At 65.2% G+C, this 20,418-nt stretch overlaps 1 protein-coding gene and 1 long non-coding RNA gene across 2 annotated transcripts in view; both read right to left on the bottom strand.

Moving 5' to 3' along the window:
- Window positions 1–2,249: 2,249 nt before the first annotated feature.
- Window positions 2,250–20,418, bottom strand: part of LOC136788585 (SH3 and multiple ankyrin repeat domains protein 1-like) — a 42,599-nt gene continuing 24,430 nt past the window's right edge. The window contains 15 exon segments of the mRNA XM_066987147.1: window positions 2,250–5,806; window positions 5,809–6,097; window positions 7,832–7,964; window positions 8,083–9,093; window positions 9,473–9,766; window positions 10,768–10,865; window positions 11,742–11,788; window positions 11,791–11,856; window positions 12,666–12,722; window positions 13,873–13,896; window positions 14,679–14,756; window positions 15,557–15,637; window positions 15,640–15,694; window positions 18,610–18,734; window positions 19,316–19,398. Coding sequence (XP_066843248.1) covers window positions 5,568–5,806; window positions 5,809–6,097; window positions 7,832–7,964; window positions 8,083–9,093; window positions 9,473–9,766; window positions 10,768–10,865; window positions 11,742–11,788; window positions 11,791–11,856; window positions 12,666–12,722; window positions 13,873–13,896; window positions 14,679–14,756; window positions 15,557–15,637; window positions 15,640–15,694; window positions 18,610–18,734; window positions 19,316–19,398 — 2,680 coding nt within the window. The 3' untranslated portion in view covers window positions 2,250–5,567.
- Window positions 7,099–7,608, bottom strand: LOC125181754 (uncharacterized). Its single transcript, XR_007160531.2, has 2 exons — window positions 7,491–7,608; window positions 7,099–7,311 (listed from the first exon to the last, which is right to left on the bottom strand). It is a non-coding gene; the product is annotated as an uncharacterized lncRNA (long non-coding RNA).

Raw genomic sequence — 20,418 nt, 5'->3', positions numbered from 1 at the left:
ATAGGGGGTCCCTATGGGGGGGCAGCAGCCCTATAGGTGGTTTCTGGGGGGGGGTCACCCATATAGGGGAGCCCTATAGGGCAGGGGTTGACCCTATAGGAGGCCATTCTGGAGCGGGGGGGCAGCTCTATAGGGGACACTTGGGGGGGGGGGCACTTCTATAGGGGACACCTATGGGGGGCACTTGTGGTCCCTACGGGGTGGGTCCCCTATATGGGGGTCTCTGTAGGAGGCACCGCTGTAGGGGAGGCCCCTATAGGGTGGGGGGCGACCCCTATGGGGGGGCGCCCTATGGGGGGGGGAGCCCCTATAGAAGGGTCCCTATAGGGGCGGGGGCGGTGTCTGCGGCACGAAGGGCTCCTATAGGGCCACTGAGGGTCCCTTATGGAAGGGGGCGGGGCTTGTCCTCGTGTGCCTTGCACGCCCCCCTTCGCACCCCGCGGCCCCTTGCACGCTCTCGTGCACCGCTTGCACGCCCCTTTGCAACCCCCCCCCGAGCCCTTTGCACGAGCGTTTGCACACCCGTGCACCCTCCCTTTGCACACTCGCGCACCCCCCCTTTGCACACTCGCGCACCCCCACCTTTGCACACTCGTGCACCCCCCTTGCACACTCTTGCACACTCCCTTGCACACTCGTGCACCACCTCCCTTTGCACGCTCGTGCACCACCTCCCTTTGCACACCCATGCACCCCCACCTTTGCACACTCGTGCACCCCCCTTGCACACTCTTGCACACTCCCTTGCACACCCGTGCACCACCTCCCTTTGCACACCCATGCACCCCCACCTTTGCACACTCGTGCACCCCCCCTTGCACACTCTTGCACACTCCCCTTGCACACTCGTGCACCACCTCCCTTTGCAAACCTGCGCCCCCCCCCCCCCCTTTGCACACCCGTGCACCCTCCCTATGCCCACCCGTGCCCTCTTTGCACGCCCCTCGGCGCCCCCCCCCCCCCCTTTGCACACTCAGGCCTTGCACACCCGGGGGGGGGGGGCTCTTTCTCCGATAATTTATATTTGCAAATAAAATCCGGTCATTAATTAATTACACCCGATCCTCTATACATGGGGGGGGGGGGGAGGAGAAGGGGAGGGGCAGCGTCGGCAGTGCGGGGGGGGGGGGGCAGATAGCGGGGGGGGGGGGGCACCAGTTTTGGGGGGGCCCGGACGCCTGGGGGGCTTCCTAAGGGGGGGGCGGGGGGGCCCCCATTGCCCCTATGGGAGGGGGATGAAACCGGGGGGGGGAAGTAACCCCTAGGGGGGGCAATAAACCTTTGGTGGGGGCAATAACCCCGTGGGGGGGGCAATAACCCTTAAAGGGGGGGGGCCATAACCCTATGGGGGGGCAATAAGCCCTACTGGGGGGGGGTAATAACCCTATGGGGGGGGGGGAAATGACCCCTATGGGAGGGGTAATAACCCTTTGGGGGGGGCAATAACCCTAGGGGGGGGCCATAACCCTTAAAGGGGGGGCAATAACCCTTAAAGGGGGGGGGGCAATAACCCTTAAAGGGGGGGGCCATAACCCTATGGGAGGGCAATAACCCCTATGAGGGGGGTAATAAACCTTTTGGGGGGGGGTAATAACCCTTGGGGGGGGGCAATAACCCCTATGGGGGGGGGGCAATAACTCTTTGGGGGGGGGGATAATCCTTGGAGGGGGCAATCACCCCTAAGGGGGGGGGTAATAACCCCTATGGGGAGGGCAATAACCCTCTTGGGGGGGGGTAATAACCCTATTGGGGGGGGGCAATAACCCCTGGGGGGGGCAATAACCCTGGTTGGGGGGTAATAACCCTGGGAGGGGGGTTAATAACCCTGGGGGGGTTAATTAGCCCGGGGGGGGGTTAATTAGCCCGGGGGGGAGGGCAATTAGCCGGGGGGGGGGGGCAATTACACCCGGGAGGGGGGGGGCGCAGCAAGAGCCCAATTGCCCCCCCCCTTGCAATTTTGGCCCCCCCCCCCCCGGGGTCACAGTGTTGCGGGGGGGGGGGGAAGAGGGGGCGTCCAGGCGCCGGGGCCCCCGCCCCCCCCCCCCCCCCGGTGCTTTTTTTTTTGGGGGGGGGGGGGGTCGTTGTGGGGGGGGGGGGCACTGGAAGACATCGTGAGAGTGGTCGCTGCCTCGGGGGGGGGGGGCGCGACGACGCGAGAGCCCTTAGAGACGGCCGGAGGCCGGGGGGGGGGCACGGGGAGGGGGGGACGTGGGGACAAGGGGGGGGGGGGGGAAGGGGGGGACGTGGGGACACCGGGGGGCGTGGGGGGACACGCGTGCATGCGTGTGTGCACGCACGGGCACGTGGGTGCGTGTGTGCAAGGGGCACGGGGGGGGGTGTGGGGGCTGCGTGTGTGCAAGGGGCACGTGTGTGTGAACATGTGTGCAAGGGGGGTGTGCAAGGGGCACGTGTGCGTGTGTACGTGTGATGTGTGTGCAAGGGATGTGTGTGAACACGCGGGGGGTGTGCAAGGGATGTGTGTGAGGGGTGTGTGTGCAAGGGTGTGTGTGTGTGCAAGGGGTGTGTGTGAACATTGGACGTGTGCAAGGTCTGCGTGTGAACACAGGATGTGGGTGCAAGGGACATGTGTGTGTGAACAAGGACATGTGTGAATAAGGACGTGTGCAAGGGGTGTGTGTGCAAGGGGTGTGTGTTAACACATGATGTGCGTGTGCAAGGGACATGTGTGTGTGTAAGGGACATGTGTGTGTGAACATGGGATGTGTGTGTGAGCGTGTGTGCAAGGGACATGTGTGAGAACATGGGACACGTGTGCAAGGTGTGTGTGTGCAAGGGACATGTGTGTGTGTAAGGGATGTGTGTGTGAACACAGAATGTGTGTGTAAGGTGTGTGTGTGCAATGGACACGTGTGAACACAGGATGTGTGTGTAAGTGGTGTGTGTGCAAGGGACAAGTGCATAAGGATATACATATGGGGATGTGTGTGTAAGGGATGTGTGTGTGTGTAAGGGAAACGTGTACACCGGGATGCATGTGCATGGGGACGTGTGTGTGCCCAGGGACATGTGTGTGTGTGTGCACAGGCACGTGTGTGCAAGGGTGTGTGTGTGTGTGCAAGGCACAGATGTGTGTGCATGAAGACGTGTGCAAGGGCCATGTGTGCGTGTATGGGTGTGTGTGCATGGGGGGGGTCTAGGGGCACGTGTGCATGCATGTGTGCAAGGTACGTGTGTGGATGTGTGTGTGCAAGGCACATGTGTGTGTGTGTGCAAGGGACGTGTGTATTCACAGGGACTTGTGTGTGTGTGTGTGCAAGGGCACACGTGTGCACAGGGCCATGTGCATGCTGGAATGCATGCATGTGCACAGCTCACATGTTGCACGCCAGGGAAACACACGTGTGTGCGTACTTGTGTGACACGAGTGCACGAGGCACAAGCTCTCACCACGCACACACACACACGTGATGCACGCGTGCAATCGGTGCACACGCACTGCCAGTGCAGACGAGCCTGGTGCAAGCACGCGCGAGCCATGTGCACGCACAATCAGTGCACACGCAGGGGCCGTGCACACGTACAATCAGTGCACACGTGCGATCGCTGCAGCGCTTGCACACGGGCCCGGCGCAAACACGAGCAGTCCTGGCACACGCATGATCTGTGCACACGTGCAAATCCACCCACGTGTGCAATCAGTGCAAAGCTTGCACACCGGCCCCTGCAAACAGGCACGAGCCGTGTGCAAGCACAATCAGTGCACAAACGTGATCACATGAACAATCAGTGCACAGGGGCCTGCTGCAAGCACGCCTGAGGAGAGCCGTGCACACGCGTGTGCACACGTGGCCTGCCTGGAGATGGGGGGGAGGGGTCCCATGGGTAGGGGGTCCCTGGGGGTCCCGTGGGGCAGGGCGGGGTCTGCAGCCCGGGCACAGCCCCTTGCACGTCCAGGTCCCGTTGCACGTCCTCTTGCACGTCCCGTTGCACGTCCGCATCCTGCTGCAGGGCCTGTTGCACGCCCACATCCCATTGCACACCCCACTGCATGCCCGCATCCCGTTGCACGCCCCACTGCAAGCCCACGCCCCATTGCACGCCCATATCCTGTTGCACACCCATGTCCCGTTGCACCCCCATGTCCCGTTGCACGCCTATGCCCTGTTGCAAGTCCAGGTCCTGTTGCACATCCAAATCCCGTCGCACGCCCCAGTGCTCGTCTGCATCCTGTTGCACGCCCATGTCCTGTTGCACATCCAAGTCCTGTTGCCTGTCCACGTCCGGTTGCACGTCCACATCCAGTTGCACACTCCACTGCCCATCCACACCCCGTTGGACATCCAAATTCTGCTCCATGCCCCATTGCACGCCCCTCTCCTGCTGCATATCCATGCCCCTTTGCACACCCATGCCCTGTTGCACATCCAGTTTCCGTTGCACGTCCACATCTGCTTGCACCCTCCACTGCACATCCTGCTTTCGTTGCATGTTGGAATCCTGTTGCACGCCCATCTCCTTTTGCACGCCCCATTGCACATCCAAATTCTGTTGCATGCCCGTCGCTCCTTGCACACCCATGCCCTGTTACATCTCCAATTTCCATTTCACGTCCATGTCTGGCTGCATGCCCTAATTCTTTTGCACACCTATGTCCTGTTGCACGCCCCATTGCACATCTCAGTTGTCTTCTTGCATGTCCATACCCATTTGCATGCCCATATTTCATTGCACACTCCATTGCACATCCAGGTCCAGTTGCACGCCCCGTTACACATCCCAATTCTCTTGCATGTCCGTATCCCTTTGCACATCCATATTTTGCTGCGCATTCCAATTTGTTGCACACTCCATTGCACATCCAAGTCCCGCTGCATGCCCCATTGCACGCCCCAATTCTGCTGCATGTCCATATCCCTTTGCACATCCATATTTCCTCGCACACTCTGTTGCACATCCAAGTCTGGTTGCACATCCAAGTCCGTTTGCACATTCAATTCTGGTTGCACATTCACTTCCCATTGCACGCCCAAGCCCCATAGCACATTCAATTGCTGTTGTATGCCCCAGTCCAGTTGCACATTCAATTGCTGTTGCACATCCAAGTCCAGTTGCACATTCAATTCTCGTTTTACATTCAATCCCATGGCACAACCAAGTCCAGTTGCACATTAAAATCCCATTGCACATCCAATTTCCGTTGCACGTTCAATTGCTGTTGTACGTCCAAGTCCTGTTGTACATCCAATTCCCGTTGCACATGCATGTCCTGTTGCACATCCAATTCCCATTGCACATTCAATTGCTGTTGCACGTCCAAGTCCTGTTGCAAATTCAATTGCTTTTGCATGTCCAATTCCCGTTGCACATCCAAGCCCCGTTGCACATCCACAACTCGTTGCACATCCAAATCCCGTTGCACATCCAATTGCTGCTGCATGTCCACTTCCCGTTGCACATCCAAGCCCCGTTGCACGTCCGATTGCTGTTGCGCGTCCCCTTCCCGTTGCACATCCGAGTCCCGTTGCACGTCCGAGTCCCGTCGCACGCCCAGGTCCCGTCGCACGCCCGCTCCCCGCCGCCTGCCCGCTCCCCGCCGCCCCCGGCCATCACCTCTCGAGGAAGAGCTTGAGCGCGCGGTCGATGTTCATGCGGTGCCCGACGCGGGTGACGCCCAGGTCGATGTAGTCCTCCTTGGTGAGCGAGGGCAGGTGGGAGCCGTCGATCTCGTTGTGCAAGAAGCGGTCCCGGTGCTCGCCCAGGTTCAGGTACTCCAGCCAGTCGGCCACGTCGAATTTACTCCAAAAAGCCAACGGTTTGGCGCCGAAGGGTTTATCGGGGGCGGCGGGCGGGTGGGCGAGAGCGAGCGGGTGGGGGCAGCTCGCCGAAAGCGCCGGGGCCCCCGCAGCTCCAGGAGGCCGGCGTAAAGGGGGCCGCTGGGGAGGGTGGGCAGCGAGGCCGGGCGAGGCGCGGGGCTGCCGCGGCGCTCGCTGGGCAGGGTGGCGGGGCTGGGGGCGCGGCGTAACGGGGGCGCACGTCCAGCCCCCCCGGCCCCCGGGGGCTTGGGGGCGGCCAGTTGGGGAAGAGGGCGGTGGGGGGCTTGGGGGTGGGCGGGGAGGGGGTGGTGGCGTCGGGGAGCCTGTGGGGGGAGGAAAGGAGGGGGTGAGTTGGGGGTGGTGCAGGCGTGCAGGGGGTGTAGGGTGCAAGGCTGCAACGTGGCCATGCAATGGGTGCTGGGTGCAATGGGTGCTGGGTTGCCATGCAACAGCATGGCCATGCAATGGGTGCTGGGTGCAATGGGTGCTGATATGCAATGGGTGTTGGACTGCAATGCAACAGCATGGCCATGCAATGGGTGCTGGGTGCAATGGGTGCTGATATGCAAGGGGTTTTGGACTGCAATGCAACAGCACGGCCATGCAATGGGTGCTGGGTGCAATGGGTGCTGATATGCAATGGGTGTTGGACTGCAATGCAACAGCACGGCCATGCAATGGGTGTTGGGGTGCTGGGTGCAATGGGTGCTAGGTGCAATGGGTATTGGGTGCAATGGGTGCTCACTGCAAAGCAACAGCACATGCAAGAAATGGGTGCTGGGATGTGAGAGGTGTTGGATTGCAACGCAACAGCACAGTGGGTGCTGAGTGTAATGGGTACTGGATGCAATGGGTGCCATGCAACACTACGGCCATGAAATGGGTGCAGGTGTGCAAGGGGTGCTGGGTGCAATGGGTGCTGGGCTGCAATGCAACAGCACAGCCATGCAACAGGTGCTGGGATGCAACAGTTGCTGGTTTACAACACAACAGCACAGCCATGCAGTGGGATGCAGTGGTTGTTGGTGCACTGCAACAACGTGGCCATGCAACGGGTGCTGGGTGCAATGGGTGCTGTGCTGCAATGACGCCACACATCTGTGCAACAGCTTTTGGGATGCAATGGATGCTGGGTGCAGCGGGTGTTGGGGTGCAACGAGTGCTGGCTGCTGTTGGTACTGGGATGCAATGGGTGTTGGGGTGCAATGGGTACTGGGATGCAGTGGGTGCCGTGCTGCAATGACACTGAGCATCCATGCAACAACTTTTGGTGTGCAACGGCTGCTGGAATGCAACGAGTCCCGCGATGAGACGACACCACACGCCCATGCAACAACTTTTATGGTGCAATGTGTGACTGCAGCAACGGCTGCTAGGATGCAACGAGTCCCGCGCTGCAGCACCCCCGTGTGCCCATGCAACGATGTTTGGTGTGCAATGGGTGCCGGCTGCAGGGATGCAATGAGTCCTGCGCCGCAATGATCCTGGGCATCCGTGCAACGACTTTTGCAGCGCAAACGGGTGCCGGATGCAACGGCTGTGGGAACGCAACAAGTCCCATGCTGCAACGACCCCGTGCATCCATGCAACAGCTTTTGCCGTGCAGCGGGTGCTGGCCGCACCGGCTGCAAGGACGCAACGAGCCCCGCGCTGCAACGCCCCCACGCACCCATGCAGCGACTTTTGGGGGGGGGGGGCGGCGGGCTCCCCACCTACCTGTGCCTCCCCAGCGCTCCGCTCCTCCTCTCCGCCCCGTAGCCGGCCTCGCCGCCCCCGGGGCCACCCCCGCCGCTGCGCCCGGCCTCCTCCCAGGGCAGCGTGGGCGAGCGGCGGGGGGGCCGGCGGAGGGGATGTGGGGGGGGGGCTCCCCCTCCTCCCCCCCCCTCCCCGGCCCCGGCCCCCCCGGGGGCGCCCCCTCGCCCTGGCTCGCTCGGGGCCCTCCAGGAGGGCGGCGAAGGCCGGGGGGCTCGGCGCTTTCGGGGGGTGGTCGCTGCTGCTGCGGCTGTCCACCTCCTCGATGCCCGAGTCGGTCACCGCCTCGGTCCCCTCGGGGGCACGGCGGTGACGAGGCCGCCCCCCCGGCGGGGCTCGGCCACCGCCTGGGTGAGGGTGGCCACCTCGCTGTCGTAGGAGGTGAGGCTGGAGGCCGTCGAGTCGCCCACGGGGGCGGCGCTCTCCGCCGCCTCGAAGCTGTTGGAAAATTCCAGGGGGGCGGCAGGGGCTCGGCCAGCAGCAGCTCCTCGTCCCCGTCCACCGAGGGGGCCGGGGGGGGCAAGGCCAGCAGCCCCCCCGCCTCGGCGAAGCGCACCCGCAGCTCCAAGCGAGCCTCGGTGCCCCCGCCGCCAGCCACGGCTCGGCGGGCGACGGGGGGCGGCTGGAGCGCCGGGGGGTTCCGCCCGGGGGGCCGGCGGGGGCGGCTTTGGGGAGCGGAGGGGCGCCGCTTGCAAGGCCGCCGCCCCGGCTTGCAACGCCCGCCTTGCAGCGCCCGCTCTGCAACGGCGCCGGCGCCGCTTGCAACGGCGCCGCCTTGGAGGCGCCCGCCGGCAAGGGCAGCGTGCCGGCCTGCAGGGCCTGCAGCGAGGCGAGGTTGGGTTGCAAGGCCAGGGCGCCGGCTTGCAAGGGCGCCAGCCCCGGCTGCAAGGCCAAGGCGCCCGCCTGCAGCGAGGCCAAGCCCGGCTGCAGCGGCCCCAAGCCCGCTTGCAGCGGCCCCAAGCCCGACTGCAGCGCCGCCAGCCCCGACTGCAGCGAGGCCGCCCCCGAGGGCAGCGGCACGCCGCCTTGCAGCGGCGCCAGCCCCGGCTGCAGCGGCGCCAGCCCGGCTTGCAGCGACACGGCCCCGGCTTGCAGCGGCATGGTGGCCGCCTGCAGCGCCGCCAGCCCCTTGCAACCCGGCGCGGCGTGCAAGCCGGCGCCCGAGCGCAGCGCTGCAGCGCCGCCGCCGCCGTGCATGGGCGTCGAGGCGCCGCCGTGCATGGGCGCCGCCGCGCCGGGGTGCACCGGCGAGCCCGCGCCGTGCATGGGCGAGCCCGCGCCGTGCACGGGCGAGGGCGCGCCGTGCATGCCCGGGCGCCGCCGTGCAGCGGCGCAGCCCCGGGGTGCAGCCCCGCTGCGGCCGCGTGCATGGGTGCCGCCGCGTGCATGGGTGCCGCAGCGGGGTGCCCCGGCACGCTGCTGAAGGCGCTGCCGGCCCCCTTTACCCCCCCCGGTAACCCCGCGGGGGAAGGCGTCGGCGGCGAACATCCCCTCGTCGATGCTCTTGGAGTGGCGCAGGCGGGGGCGCCCACCGAGCCGGGGCCCCCCCGGCGCCTTCCTCCTCTTCCTCGGTGGAGAGGAAGAGCGCCGAGCGCCTCCTCGACGCCTCCCCGGGCCACTCGCGCTCCCGCCTGGCCGCCCCCACCAGCGCGGCCCCGAACTGGGAGGTGAAATCCAACTGGGGGGCCGCCGGCGGCGGGTGGGGGCACCGGCGGAGCCGGGAGACGGAGGCGGGGGGCCGCCGGAGGAAGGGGGGACGCCCCGCTTTCGTTGGCCCCCCCGGGCCTGGGGGGGCCCCCTCGGCTTCCACGCTGCTGCCCCGGCTGCTGCGGCCGCTGCTGCTGGTGGAGGGGGCCTTGACCACGATGGTGGGGATGGCGATGGAGCTCTTCTCGCCCCCCCGGCGCGCCCCCCCCGCCGCCTTCCTCCACCTTCGTCTGCTTCACCAGCGGGCCCTTGCGGCGCAAAGGTTTGGGGGGGCCCCCCCCGGCCCCCCCCGCCGCCTCCACCGCCACCTCCGGGGCCGGGGCCCCCCGGCTTTGGAGGTTGTAGAGGCGCCAGGGCCCCCCCCCGGCGGGGCCGCGGCCGGTGGCACCCATGGGTGCCGGGGGGTGCTGTAAGGGGGTTCCGGGGGGAGGTGGTCGGGGGGGGGGGGGATGTCGTCGGAGCCCGGCACCGAGAGGCTGCGGCTGAATTTGCCGCTGGGGGGGCCAGGAAGGGTTTGTCGTCCTCGGCGGCGCCTGGGGGGGGGGGGGGACACACACAGGGGGCACCCCCTGGTCACGATCCCCCCCCCCCCCCCCCTCAAAAATATTGGGGGGTAAAGACTGGGGGGGGAGGGACACGAGGGGGGGGGACCCAGCTCATAACATGTATAGGGGTGCATGCTGGGGGGGGGGGGGGGGGCAGGGGGGGGTGTAACAAGGGTCTGGGGGGGTCCCAGGGCTCTGGGGGGGGTCCCAGGGCTCTGGGGGGTCCCAGGGGTCTGGGGGGAGTCCCAGGGCTCTGGGGGGGGGTCCCAGGGATTTGGGGGGTCCCAGCACCATATTCCATAGGGATACATGCGCTGGGGGGAGGGATCTGGGGGTCCCGGGGGTCTGGGGGGTCCCAGGGGTCTGGGGGGGGGGTCCCAGGGCTTTGGGGGGGTTACAGGGGTCTGGGGGGTCCCAGCACCTAATTCTATAGGGGTGCATGCATTGGGGGGGGGGGGTCAGGGGTCTGGGGGGGAGTCCCAGGGGTCTGGGAGGGGGTCCCAGCACCCAACTCCACAGAGTTGCATGCACTGGGGGGGGGGGCTATTTTTTTGGGGGGGGTCCCAGCACCCACATTGCATAGGGGTTCATGCACTGGGGGGGGGGGGGGGGGGTCTCAGGGGGCTGTGGGGGGTCCCAGCACCCAATTCCATAGGGGTGCATGCATTGGGGGGGGACAGGGGTCGGGGGGGGCCCAGCGCCCACCCCCATGGGGGAGGGGGATCTCAGGAATTTGGGGGGGGGGCCAGAACCCACCTACAATAGGGGTGCATGCATGGGGGGGGGTGTCAAATATTTTGGGAGGGGGTCAAATATTTTGGGGGGGGGGGGTGGGTCCCAGCACCCACCCACCCACCATAGGGGTGCATGCAAAGGGCTTGGGGTGGGGGGGGGGTCCCAGGGCGTCTGAGGAGGGTCTCAGGGGTCTGGGGGGGGCAGGGTCTGGGGGGGGGCTGGGGGGGGGTCTTGGGGTGCCCCCCCCCACTCACCGATGGATTTCTGGCGCAGCATGAGGCCGTGGGGGGCCCGGGGGGCAGGAAGGGGCGGTCGTAGCCCCCGGCCCCATGCGGTGCGGCTCGAAGGGCGCCTGGAGGGGGGACGGGGACGGGGCGGGGGGGGGGGATGCATCAGGAGACCCCCCCGGGCACCCAACACCCAGGGGATTTCCCCCTCCGGGTGACCCAGAGATTTGGGTGCCCCCACCCAAGCATCACCCAAGAGCCCCCCCCCCCCCCCCCCCAAAAGGCACCCAAAGGTCCAAGTGCCCCCCCCCCCAAAAAGCACCCAAGGCCCCCACCCAAGGGTCCCAGACACATGGGTGCCCCCCACCCAGAGCACCCAAGACCCCCTCCTCAAGACCCCAAAGCACCCAGAACCCCCCCCCCATGGGCACCCAAGACCCCCCCCCAAAGGGCACCCAAAGCTCAAAGCGCCCCCCCACCCCCCAGGAATCTGCCCCCCACCCCCAAAAGCACCCAAGCCCCCATCCCCATGGGCCCGAGGCCCTTGGGTGCCACCCCCCAGGCCCTTGGGTGCCCCCCCCCAGGCCTTTGGGTGCCCCCTCCAGTCCCTTGGGTGTCCCCCCCCCCTTGGGTGCCCCCCCCACCCTTGGGTGCCCCCCCCCCCCCCCCCGGTCCTTGGGTGCCTCCCCAGCCCTTGGGTGCCCCCCCAGCCCTTGGGTGCCCCCCCCCACCCTTGGGTGCCCCCCTCCAGGCCTTTGGGTGCCCCCCCCAACCCTTGGGTGCCCCCCCAGCCCTTGGGTGCCCCCCACCCTTGGGTGCCCCCCTCCAGGCCTTTGGGTGCCCCCCCCCAACCCTTGGGTGCCCCCCCAGGTCTTTGGGTGCCCCCCCCCGACCCTTGGCTGCCCCTCCAGACCTTTGGGTGCCCCCCTCCCCCTCAACCCTTGGGTGCCCCTCCCAGCCCTTGGGTGCCCCTCCCCCACCCTTGGGTGCCCCCCACCCACCTCAGGCCCGAAGAACGCCTTGGGGCGCGTTTTGCCCAGGGGGGCAGGGGGGCGCCCGGCCCCTCCCCCGCGCTGATGCTTTGCTGCGCCGCCGCCAGGATCTCGTCCAGTTTGTCTGGGGGGGGGGGGGGACACACATCGGGGGGGGGGGGGCACCCAGTGTCACCCTGGGGGGTGGGGCTCCCCCTGCCACCCCCCTGCCGGGGGACACTGGTGACAAGGGGGGGCAAATGGGGGGTAAGGGGACAAGGGGGACAAGGGGGGGGCAAGTGACAAGGGGGGCCCATGGGGACGAGGTGGGGGGGGGGCGGGTGACAAGGGGGGGCCCAGGGGGACAAGGGGGGCAGGTGACAAGGGGGGGGGACAAGGGGGGGACCCAGGGGTCAAAGGGGGGGCACCCAGGTGACACTGGGGGGGGCACCCAGGTGACATTAGGGGGCACCCAGGTGATGGGGGGCACCCAGCTGACATTGGGGGGGCACCCAGGTGATGGGGGGCACCCAGGTGACATTGGGGGGGGCACCCAGGTGATGGGGGGCACCCAGGTGATGGGGGCACCCAGGTGACATTAGGGGGCACCCAGGTGATGGGGGGACCCAGGTGACATTGGGGGGCACCCAGGTGGCACTGGGGGGGGCACCCAGGTGACATTGGGGGGCACCCAGGTGATGGGGGGGCACCCAGGTGACACTGGGGGGGCACCCAGGTGATGGGGGGCACCCAGGTGATGGGGGGGGCACCCAGGTGACATTAGGGGGGCACCCAGGTGATGGGGGGGCACCCAGGTGACATTGGGGGGCACCCAGGTGATGGGGGGACTCAGGTGACATTGGGGGGGCACCCAGGTGACATTGGGGGGGGGCACCCAGGTGATGGGGGGGGGCACCCAGGTGACACGGGGGGGCACCCCGGGGTGTCCCTCACTCAGCGCCATCTGGTACACCGTGCGCTTCTTCTCCGTGGCCGACGCCGGCTCGTACTCTGCGGAGAGGGGGGGCGATGGGTGCTGGGGGGGGCAGTGGGTGCTGGGGGGTTTAATGGGTGCTGGGGGGTGTAATGGGCTCTGGGGGGCGATGGGTGCTGGGAGGCGATGGGTGCTGGGGGGGTGTTGGGGGTGTAATGGGTGCTGGGGCTGATGAGTGCTGGGTGCTAGGGGGTGATGGGTGCTGGGTGGGGTGTAATGGGTGCTGGGGGGTGTAATGGGTGCTGGGGGGTGCTGGGGGGTGATGGGTGCTGGGGGGTGTAATGGGTGCTGGGGGGTGACGGGTACTGGGAGGGTGCAATGGGTGCTGGGGGGGATGGGTGGGATGGGTGCCGGGGGGTGATGGGTGCTGGGGGGGCAGTGGGTGCTGGGGGTGTAATGGGTGCTGGGGGTGCTGGGGGGTGTAATGGGTGCTGGGGGGTGATGGGTACTGGGGGGTTGTAATGGGTGCTGGGGGGGGGTGCTGGGGGGGTGCAATGGGTGCTGGGGGGGCAGTGGGTGCTTAGGTGCAAAGGGTGCTGGGGGGGGCACGATGGGTGCTAGGGGGCAATGGGTGCTGGGGGGGCAATGGGTGTGCAGTGGGTGTGCAATGGGTGCTGGGGGTGTGCAATGGGTGCTGAGGGGTGTGCAATGGGTGTGCAGTGGGTGTGCAATGGGTGCTGAGGGGTGTGCAATGGGTGCTGAGGGGTGTGCAATGGGTGTGCAGTGGGTGTGCAATGGGTGTGCAGTGGGTGTGCAATGGGTGCTGGGGGGTGTGCAATGGGTGCAGTGGGTGTGCAATGGGTGTGCAGTGGGTGTGCAGTGGGTGTGCAATGGGTGCTGGGGGGGGGTGGTGCAATGGGTGCAGCAGCCCCCACGGCAGCGCATGGGGGTGCGGCGGGCGTGCAAGGCCCTCGCACAGGCGTTGCACGAGCGTTCGGTGGGCGTGCAAGACCCGTGCGAGCTGCACACGGGGGGGGGGGGCGATGAGTGTGCAATGAGCGTGCAACGGGGCGCGCGAGCGCCCGCGTGAGCCGGAGGCGTGGGGAGGGTGCGATGGGTGTGCAACGGGGGGTGTGGCGAGTGTGCGAGGCGCGTGCGAGGCGTGTGCGAGGCGTGTGCGAGGCGTGTGCGAGGCGTGTGCGAGGCGTGTGCGAGGGCCCCACTCACCGGCGCGCTTCTTCCAGGGAGAGACTGGGGGAGACACGAGAGGACGTTACGGGGGGGGGGGGGGGGGGCACAGGGGGGCTGGGGGGGGGGGGGGGCACGGGGAACCCCCCCCCGTGTGTGTGGGGGGGGGGGGCACCTTTCGGGTCATGGGGGGGGGGGTCCCAGAATGGGGGGGGCATGTTAAGGGGGGGGGGGGGTCTGTGGGGGGGGGACACCCCAAGACCCTCCCCCCAGTGCCCCCCCCCCCCCACTCACCCTTCTCCACTGTGCCGCCGCCGGCGGGGGGGGGCAGAGAGCAAAGGTCAGAAGTCAGCGATGCAGCCCCCCCCCCCCCCCCCCCCCTTAATGCCCCCTCCCCGAAACCCCCTGGGACCCTCCCCACACCCCCCCCTTGCCCCCCCCCCATAAATCCAAGGGACCCCCCCCCCCCCCCAGTTCCCTTAGGGACACCCCCCAAAGCCCCCCCTCAAGCACCCTCCACCCCCCCAGTGACCCCCCCCCCCCAAATTTCATTTAGGGAACCCCCAGACCCCCCCGGACCCCCAGACCCCCTTAAAGCCCCCAGGACCCCCCATAGCCCCCCTAAAGCCCCCCAGGACCCCCCATAGCCCCCCTAAAGCCCCCCATACCCCCCCCCAGCACCCCCAGTACCCCCAGTACCCCTACCCCCCCCCCCCAACCCCTTCAGGGACCCCCCCCCAAAAAAAAACCCAAAGTCCCTTAATCACCCCCAAAGCCCCTCCCCACCCCCCAAGCCCCTTAAGGCCCCCCCCCAAAGCCCCCCCCCCCCCTGACCCCCCCCTCACCCATCTCCTCCAGCTCCGAGGTCATGGACTTGGAGCGCAGGGAAATGGCCGGGGCCGGGAGGCGCCGGGGCTGGGGGGGGCCGCTGGGGGGGGGGGGGGGGGAGTCAGGGGACCCCCATATCAGGCACCCCCCCGTTAACCCCGTGTCGGGGCCCGCCCCCATAACCCAAGTTATAGGGGTGCCCCCCCCATATCCCCACTGTTGGGGACCCCCCCCAATGGGCCCACATTTTTGGGTGTCCCCCCCCATGGACGCAAACTTTGGGGTCCCCCCCATAGACCCAAATTTTGGGGGTCCCCCCCCCATTGAGCCAGATTTTGGGGTGCCCCCCCGCAAGAACCTTGCTTCGTCCTCAGTTTTGGCACTCCCCCCCCCCCCAGACTCAATTTTTGGGGATCGCCTCCCCAATGGGTCCCCCATGTCCCCTGGGTGCCCCCCCATGTACCCCCATTTCAGGACCCCCCCCCCCATCCACCCCCATTTCAGGACCCCCCCCATCCACCCCCATTTCAGGACCCCCCATCCCAAACCATTGGGGACCCCCCCAAAAAACCCCAGCTTTTGGGGTCCCCCCTTACCCCAAACTATTGGGGACCCCCCTTGGAGCCCCATTTCCCCCCCCCCACATCCCAGACGCTGCCCCCTCCCCAAGCACCCCAATTTTGAGGTCTCCCCCCACCCTAAAATATTGAGCCCCCCCAAGACTCCCCCAAATCAAAAATACCAGGGACCCCCCAATTTTTGCCCCCCCCCCCCAGGACCCCGTCAAACACCCCCATTTTTCTCCTCCCCCTCCCCAGCTATCGGGTCCCCCCACCCCCAAAAGGGGGGTCCCTCTGGCTGCCCCCCCCCCCATCCCATTTTTTTGGGGGGGGGGTACCCCTTCGGCGGGGGCCCTCCGGGGCCTCGGGGTGCCGCGTCACCATGACGACCTTGAGCACCAGGCTGTTCCCCCCTGCCGGATCATGTTGACCACCTGGCGGTGCCCGACCTTCACCACGTTCTGCCCGTTCACCTGCAAGGGGGCACGCTCACGCCTTGCACGCGCGCGAACGGCTGCTTGTGCTAACGCGTGCGTGCGAATGCACGTGCTGGAGCTGCGCGTGTTGCTGCATGCACGTGGAGATGCATGCACGTGAGTGTATGCACGTGCTGGTGCATGCGCGCGCTCGTATGTGCTGCAATTGCGCGCACTGCTGCATGCACACAGAGATGTGTGCACCTGCATGTGCATGCACATGCACGCACCTGCTGCATTCGCGTGCGTTGCTGCAAGCATGGGGAGATGCATGTGAGATGCACCTGCTAGTGCATGCATGCAGATGCATGTGTTGTGATCGTGTGCAATGCTGGACACAAAAGCAGTTGCATACACATGGCTGCATGCACCTGCATGTGCATGCGCACAAATCCACATAGCGCAATTGCATGAGTTGCTGCATGCACGTGTAGATGCCTGCAAGTGAGCGCATGCGCCTGGTTGTGCATGCAAACACACACGCTGCAATTGCATGCGTTGCTGCATGCACACACCGGTGCATGTGCGTGTGGGTGTGTGCATGAATGTGCATGCTGTGATCACACGCATCGCTGCATGCCAATGGGGGTGCGTGCACATGAGTGCATACACAGAAATGCACGCTCTCACAAATGCATGTGCTACAGCTACATGCATGGGTGCGCACACGGGATGCATGCTTAGGAGTGTGCACACACCTGCAAGTGAATGCACGCTGATGCACACGCTGTGACTGCATGCATTGCTGCACACAGAGACGTGTGCACACAAGTGTATGCATCTGCAAGTATCCCCACGCAAATGCATGTGCTGCGACTGCATGCATTGTTGCAAGCACAAGGCAGTGAATGAAACAGAGTGCACGCGCCTTTGAGTGCATGCACACAGGAACACATGCTGCTCTTGCATGCATTGGTGCACACAGATATGCATGTGTGTGAGTGCATGCCCTTGCAAGTGTGCACACACAAAGGTGTGTGCTGCAATTGCGTGCATTGCTGCATGCACATGGAGGTGCAAGCTTGCAAGTGCATGCACACAAATGGACATGCAGCAAGCACACAGATAGCTGCACACATGTGGAGGTGCATGCGTGCAAAAACAACACCTACACGTGTATGCACAGATGCGTGCTGCAGTTGCATGCGCCTGAAAGAGGGCAAGTGTGTGAAGAGATGCACGTGCTGCAGAAGCATGCGTGGCTGCACACATGTGCAGACACATGCATGTCAAGGTGTGTGCCTACAAGTGCATGCCCCCAGATGCACATGCTGCAACTGCATGCACTTGAATACAGGCAAGTGCAAGTGCATGCAGAGAGATAAGCATGCTGCAAATACAGGCATGCCTGCATGCACTCAGAGACACATGCATGCAGGTGCATGCAGCTGCAAGTGCATGCTCACAAATGCATGTGCTGCGGATTCATGTGTGGGAATGTCTGTGCCCACAAGTGCATGCACATGCAAGTACATGCTCATGCGTGCGTGCATGTCTGCATGTGCATGGATACTCATATACACGGATGTTTGCACATGCAAGCACATACAAGCACATGAACATTATGCAAATGAGCACATGGCTGCACGCATGTAGAGATGCATGGACGTGGATGCACACAGCTGCAAGTGCAGGCGATGCAAATCTATGCACAGCTGTATGGATGTGGAGGTGTGTGCATGTGAATGCACACAGCTGCTAGTGCATGCACACAGCTGCGAGTATACACGCGGAAATGTATGCACTTTTGAATGCATGTATGGGTGCATGCACACACCCTGCAAGTCCTTGCACACAGATGCACGTGCTGTAAGCTCATGCACAAGGCTGCACACATGCAGGCGTTTGCCTGTGAATGAGCATGTGTGCAACTGCATGCACATTACAAATGCACATCAGCAAGTGTGCAAGCACAGATGTGAGCACTAACACATGCAGATGCATATATGCATGTACCTGCACCTGCATGCACGTAAATGTATGCACTGCAAATGCACACACAAATGTGCTCACAGATGCATGTGGTGCACGTGCATGCATACAGCAGCACACGTTTGCAGATGCATTTGCAGTAATGAACATGCGGCAAACAAAAAATGCGCACAGAGCAAATGCTTGCACACATGCAAACCCAGGTGCATGTATTCACAGAAGTGCACGTGCATGCACACGGATGCACCAACAGTGTGTGCGTGCGAACAAATGCACACAGACGGGTGAATGCAAACACATGCAAAAACATGAATGCATGCATGTGCAAGTACATGCACAGAATTGTGCAGTGCAAACACAGCTGCAAATGCGTGCACATGAATTCAGACGCAAGCAAATACATGCACGTGACTGCACAGGTGTGCAAGTACATGCACCAGACTTGACCCATGCAAGTGGATGGGCACGCAAGCAGACGGATGTGCATGCATGCAAAATGCATGCATGTTAATCAATGCACGCAGACACATGTAAGGGTTTGCAAACCCGTGAAATGCGTGCGTGCAAAAGGCAGGTGCTGCAAATGCATAGGGGTGCTTGTGTGCACATGCATGTGCATGACTAAAGCATGCACGTGCATGCACAAGGACGTAGATGCATGCACACAAATGGGTGCACATGCACGCAAATATGCGCACACTGACACAGGCATTGCACACGCACCACACATGCACACAAACGCATGCGTGCGGATGCACACACGCACACACAAATGTACTCACACGTGGATGCAAGCACATGCATTCCCAAGCTGCACACGCGTGTGCTCAGCATCCCACAAGCCTGCAGTTTGCAAGCAGGAGGCAGACCTGCTGCGAGCGTGTGCACGCTCGTGCATGCGTGCAGGTGCTCGTGCGTGCTCGTGCGCGCTCGTGGGTGTTCGTGCACGCGTGCAGGCGCTCGTGCACACTCGTGCACACCTCGATGAGGAAGTCACCCATGCGCAGCCCGGCCCGCCAGGCGACGCCGCCCTCGTCCACCGACTCCAGGTACTGCAGGGCCGGGAAGGCCGGGGTGGGCGTGAACTCCTCGATGGGGGTCTGCGCTGTGGGGGGGGCGGGGTCACCCCCACCGCCCCCCACCCATACACCCTGACCCCCCCAAGCATCCCCCATCACCAGGACCCCCCTCAGTGCTCCATTGGCACCCAGACCCTCGCCCAGGGACCCCCCAACTCTCCCCCAAGCCCCCCTGGGACACCCCCAGACCCCTCCACGTCCCCCCCCCCCAGACACCCCCAAATCCCCCCAGACCCCCTAAAGCTCCCCCAGACCCCCAAGGTCCCTCCAGGGATCCCCCAACCCCCCCTCCAGACCCCCTAAAAGCCCCAGGACCCCTCAAAGACCCCCAACCTCCCCCCCCATAACCCCTTAAGGACCCCCCAAGCCCCCCCCAGACCCCTCTGAGACAACCCCAGACCCCCAAAACACCTCAAAGCCCCCAGACCCCTCCAGGACCCTCAAAGCCCCCCCAGGGACCCTCAAAGCCGCCCCGAGACCCTCCAAAAAGCCCCAGGATCCCCCCGAAAAGCCCCAAGACCCTCCCCAAAAGCCCCAGGACCCCCCAAAAAGCCCCGATACCCCCCCCAAAAGCCCCAGGACCCCCCCCCCAGGACCCCCCACTCACCCTTGGCCCCCGCAGGACGGAAGCCGAAGCCCTCGTTGTCCTTCTTCTGCAGCAAAACCGTCTTCTCCTTAATGATGTAATCACTGGGGGGGACACGGGGGGGGGACACGGGGGGACACGGGGACATGGGGGGGACACGGGGACATGGGGGGACACGGGGGGCACGGGGGGACATGGGGGATACGGGGACATGGGGTATATGGGGACATACACACGGGGGGGCGTGGGGACATGCACGGGGGACACGGGGTGGGGGGGGGGACATGGGGGGGACACAGAGGGTGACACGAGGTGACTCAATGTCCCCAGGGTGTCCACCCCCCCCCCCCCCCCGGTCCCCGTCCCCGCGTGCACACGCACACTCGCACACGCCCCACGCGTGTGACAGCGTCACAGGTCCCCTGGTGTCCCCACACGTGTCCCCACGTCCCCGTGTCCCCACGTGCATGCGCAGCCACGTCCCCACGCGTGTCCCCATGTCCCCACGCACGTCCCCATGTCCCCACGCGTGTCCCCATGTCCCCACGCACGTCCCCATGTCCCCGTGCATGTCCCCGTGTCCCCACGCACGTCCCCATGTCCCCACGCACGTCCCCATGTCCCCGTGCATGTCCCCGTGTCCCCACACACGTCCCCATGTCCCCACGCACGTCCCCATGTCCCCACGCACGTCCCCATGTCCCCACGCACGTCCCCATGTCCCCGTGCATGTCCCCGTGTCCCCACGCACGTCCCCATGTCCCCACGCACGTCCCCATGTCCCCACGCACGTCCCCATGTCCCCGTGCATGTCCCCGTGTCCCCACACACGTCCCCATGTCCCCACGCATGTCCCCATGTCCCCATGCATGTCCCCACGCGTGTCCCCACGCGTCCCCACGTCCCCGTGCATGTCCCCGTGTCCCCATGCACGTCCCCATGTCCCCACGCGTGTCCCCACGTCCCCATGCATCCCCACGTCCCCATGCATCCCCGTGTCCCCGTGCACGTCCCCATGTCCCCACATGTGTCCCCATGTCCCCACGTGTGTCCCCACGTCCCCGTGTCCCCACGTGCATGCACAGCCATGTCCCCACGCGTGTCCCCACGACCCCATGTGTGTC

The sequence above is a fragment of the Anser cygnoides genome, chromosome W (assembly GCF_040182565.1).
Source record: "Anser cygnoides isolate HZ-2024a breed goose chromosome W, Taihu_goose_T2T_genome, whole genome shotgun sequence".
Lineage (NCBI taxonomy): Eukaryota > Metazoa > Chordata > Aves > Anseriformes > Anatidae > Anser > Anser cygnoides.
The sequence above is the reverse complement of the archived record's forward strand: the minus strand, read 5'-3'. Positions and strand labels throughout refer to the sequence as shown.